This window comes from Puccinia triticina, chromosome 8A, assembly GCF_026914185.1.
Source record: "Puccinia triticina chromosome 8A, complete sequence".
Classification (NCBI taxonomy): domain Eukaryota; kingdom Fungi; phylum Basidiomycota; class Pucciniomycetes; order Pucciniales; family Pucciniaceae; genus Puccinia; species Puccinia triticina.
This window is the reverse complement of record NC_070565.1, coordinates 824952-829306: the sequence shown is the minus strand read 5'-3', so window position 1 is coordinate 829306 and position 4355 is coordinate 824952. Positions and strand designations below refer to the sequence as shown.

The 4355-nt window shown below is 51.7% G+C and overlaps 1 protein-coding gene across 1 annotated transcript; it reads right to left on the bottom strand.

Moving 5' to 3' along the window:
* Positions 1-3705: 3705 nt before the first annotated feature.
* On the bottom strand, positions 3706-3910 carry PtA15_8A98 (uncharacterized protein; the record flags this gene model as incomplete). Its single annotated transcript, XM_053172271.1, has 2 exons — positions 3706-3832; positions 3885-3910. The coding sequence occupies 2 exons, from the start codon at positions 3908-3910 to the stop codon at positions 3706-3708; spliced, it is 153 nt and encodes a 50-aa protein (XP_053022752.1).
* Positions 3911-4355: the final 445 nt, after the last annotated feature.

Sequence of the window (4355 nt, the reverse complement as noted above, 5' to 3'; positions counted from 1 at the left end):
CTACAAAAATCTTCTTGGTTGATGGATGGATGCGGGGGGGGAAGGGAACCGTAATGGCAGTGGGAACAAAAAGGTGAGAGGTGTTGGAAAATGGAACACCCCGGCGACGTAGGGCGGTGGCGTGATATGGCAGAGCTGAGTCGGAGGTTCGCAGTACATTTGCTTTCAAGTTTTCTGTCTTTAGACATAAGAAGGTTGTGCGGGTTGGGCTTGTATTTTCTGGGGGGCATTCAGACGATTGGACAAAGAAGGAAACAAGGGAAGGGGAAATGTAGGGGGATTTATATAAGTTCCTGGTTGTAGTTGATTGGCCTCGGATATCGCAAGGAGATCGCCCCTTTACTCGTTTTCTTCTGTAACAGAGCTGTGGTTGAGGGGGGACGTGAGTCATTCATCCTAAGCAGATGAGGGGTACGAAGGGGAGCAGATGAGACCGGGACATACCCCTCCTCGGTCCCCGCGATGGCTTCTGAAATTCTTGACGATAATGAGTCCTCAAAACCGCGTAGGGCTTCGAAATGTTTGACCGCCACCAATTTGGTCTCCTCGGTGATCACATCCTCATCATCTTCAAAGCCATGTGCCATGATTTCGTCAACCTCGTTCATGGCCGCTGTTGAGGTCTGGTCCATCTTGGGGAACAAGTATTCTTGTTCATTGTCTACTGCCGCTACTCCTGCCTGGCGGGACGTCACACGTCCCGCATTAGAGTTTTGATTGCGGCTGCCGGGTCCTTTAGCTGAGGTCCAGGCTTGAGGCGGGGAGTATTCTGCCAGTTTTGGGGGGGTGCGGAACAAGCTGGGGACTATGACTCGATTGCAATCGCGGGGATTAGGGCAGGATCCTTTATTGGATCCACAGTGGTCCCTGCACCAGTGGCAGCGACCCACTGAATCCAGATAAGAATGTATGCGCCACCGGAGCTCTTCTGACATTGCGCCCGTGGGCTTGGTGTCCGTCGCGGAGGAAGCGTTTGGGGAAGTGTTCCTGGCATGGTTTCTCTGGCAGTTGTTTGCTGAGCGTTTTGGTTGAGCATTGACAAAAATTCTCACCTGTTTTGCAAAACGGTTGTAATCAAAAGGATCCGCCTCTAGGATCTCGAACTTGAATACCTCTCCTTGAAGGTCATCTGGCAGGCCCCCTGTGAGCCATTCTGCTAGGCTGAGGTCCGAGATCACCGGGGGGTCCGAGTCGAAGTTGATCATCCGCTGGAGGGTTTGCGCACGAGTCTCGCATTGAGCAAAGGACTCGGAGGACTCCATTTTGAGACCTTGTATCTTTTTTCTGAGTCCGTGTCTCCATCTCACTGGGAGGGCCGCATTGAATAACACAGATTTGAAGTCCTCCCACAATCCCGTGAGGTGCTTCTTTGCCTCATTCAAATAGAATGAGAGCAGATTTGTTTCCTTGATAAACGTGCCTGCTATGCGGACCTTGTCCTTGGTGGTGTTGACTTTCTTCGTGTCAAAGAAGATTTCCAAGCTGTGTATCCACGCTAGGAATGGTTTGGTTTCCTGATAAGGGCCAACGTGGGATGGGCCCATCTGATGTATGGAACTTTCTGAGGTCGATCTTGTTGTCTGTGGTGTCTGCCGGTGTTGCAGGCGACGGGTCGCGTTTCAACGTAGCTCATATGAGGGCTTCCTCCAGGCGAGCAAATTGTTTGGCGTCCGCTTTGGCTTGATCTTCTGCGACCTCCTGTGCTGCCCGAACTCTGGCGTCTGCTGCACGTTGGGATTCCAAATTGACCCGCTGCAAGTCCATCGTGGCTCGGTGGAGTTCGGCAATCAGCTTCAGGCCGTCAATCGGCATGTTTGATGTCCCCGGAACGGTGCGCGACGCACTTGCCGGTTGATTCCCAGAGGGGACTGGCGGTTTGTTTGGCATTGTCAAGTGGCGGGGGTCTGGGTTGTGTTGAGGTCGAGGAACTATTGGTGGTAGAGCTGGAGGTGCTGACAGGGCTGGATTGATCGGTCCCGTAGGGGCTGGAGGTGGTTGGATCTCCTCAGGAGGGATTGGAGACCACGCACGTATTTCCGGAGGGGGGTTGCTATCCGCTGAGAAGAAGGATGTAGCCGGTCTTGAGGGGAAGCCTATGGCTTTTGGGAGAGTCAGGGATGTCGATAACGAGGGGGGGCAGGATTGGACTCCTGGTTCCGATGTTGGGATTGGGACAGCTGCGGGAGTGGGCGGGGATGTGACCGATGGTCCGGGCACGGTGGGGTTCAAGGAGTTATTTCCTTTTGCCGCGATGGCTGCTAGTCGCCTGGCTTTGTTGGCGGCCCTAATAACCGCTTTGGTGTTGGTAGGAGGAAGAAGTCGTACGTCGAGTGGACATGCAATGTTGAGTAGGGGTTGGCGTTCGAAGGTGGCAGGAGCAAAGGGAGAGGCGAAGGGACGAAGGCAAAGGTGTTGGCAGAGGTTATAGAAAAAAAAAGTGTAAGCTCTCTGATTTGTGAGCTTCGAGGGTCTCAGGGCGAAGGGGCACGGGCACAAGCGGCTTCTAGAACCTGTGTTTGTATTGCAGACGGGGAGGAAAGCTAGCTCGGGGGAAGTCTCAGTACTTCCCTTGAGTATATACAGAAGAGAGAAAAGGATAAGAGAGAGAACAAGGGGGGAAAGGGAAATGTGGGTGCTCACCTAACTCGGGGGAAGTCTCAGTACTTCCCTGCCAAGCTAGGAGGGGCGGAGCTCGAGTGGATATGGAGCCAGGGGAAATGGTTCCCGTGACAGTCCTGTGACTGTCTCTGTGAGTCCGCGAGATGTGTGGCTCACAAACTCCCGGGGTGCTCCAAAACCCTTTTGAACATTTAATTACTTGACTTTAAAATCTTGGCTGAAAGATTGACTCTTCAATCAACAATTAAAAACCTTACTCGATTCCAGTTTGGCTGCGCTAGAGAGAACCACTGATCAGGAATTGTAGGACGTTTGGCATGGAAGCGTGTGGCAAGAATTTCCCAACAACGATGAGGGAGAAGGAATATTAACAAGCAGCTCCGGAAATCTTGTATTTAGTCTTTATCTTGACTGGTTTAATGCTGGCGGAACATCTAATCTTGGGAAAAAGAACTCCTTGGGGGTGATTACGCTGGTCTGTCTGAATCTCCCGCCCACTCAACAATAAAAAGTCGAGAACATCTATCTTTTTGGTATAATTCCTGGACCCACAGAGCCCAGTCTTGAACAAGTCAACCATCTCTTGCAGCCTCTAGTCCAGGAGCTTAAAATGTTTTGGGCTCCTGGTCACTTCTTTGACTCAACTGCTACTCACCCAACCAGACGTAATATCAGAGTTGCAATATTTCCACTTATTGTAGACCTCCCAGCTATTCGAAAAGGCCGCTGGATTTGGAAGCCATCAAGCCAGTCTCTTTTGTTCATTTTGCCTTTTGGACAAGAAAGACATTGAAGAGACAGACAAATCAAAGTTCGCTCTCCGCAACCATGTTGAGCACCTTGCCCGGGCATCCAACTGGCTGAAAAGTAACAGCCTCCCCAATCGTAAAGAACTTGTCAAGAAGTATGGAGCACAATGGAGCGTACTAAACGAGCTCCCCTAAAGTTATTGCAAGGGTTTCCAATTTAAGAAGGAAAAAAGGAGGGGAAAATAAGAATAAATTGAATTAAACTATTGATGCTTTAACTTTGGCCGTGGGGGAGACATCTTCTTGGATCACAAAGGAAATTTTAGGCTGTAGGGAGCTATTGACAGGGGCAGGCTTGGGTGTGTGACGGCCAATATGCAGGAGGCAGTTGGGCAGAATTTTTGGCAAGGGAGAGATTTATGTGCGCAGTGGCAACATAAAGAAGTTCAAGGGCAAGCTTGGCTCTGTGGAAGCAAGTGTTATCCGGAAAGAGACCTTGAGGCTCTCCTCTCTCACCTTGTTGGACTCTTCCTCAAGTGCATGGGTATGTCATTGATTGATGAGAAAGAGAGATAAATAGGGGTGGGGTGCTCAGAGGAGCGCCTTCTTGACAGCGGTGATTCCCTCCCTCCTAATCAGATAAATACAAAGCCATGATATAAGTGTCCCCACCCACGACAGAAGGGGGGAAGGGGGTGAGGAGGGGAAATAGAGGTCGACAAGGGAGGCGGAGAGGCTGGCGATGTCTTTGAGCTGCGCTTGGCACGGCGGCGGCAAGGAGGACCTGATCTGGAGCTCCTGCTCGAGCAAAACGTCAAGCTTGACCGACGCGGAGAGTCGCCGGTGGGCTGATTAGCATCGACGGAGGAGGCGGCGCCCGGGGGTCTTGATGTGCAAGGGTTGGCGAGTAGGGGGCAGGACCGGCATTGAGGAGGAGGAGAGTTGAGGGGAGGACTGCGTGTCGAGCAGTCCTGAGGAACAAATCAG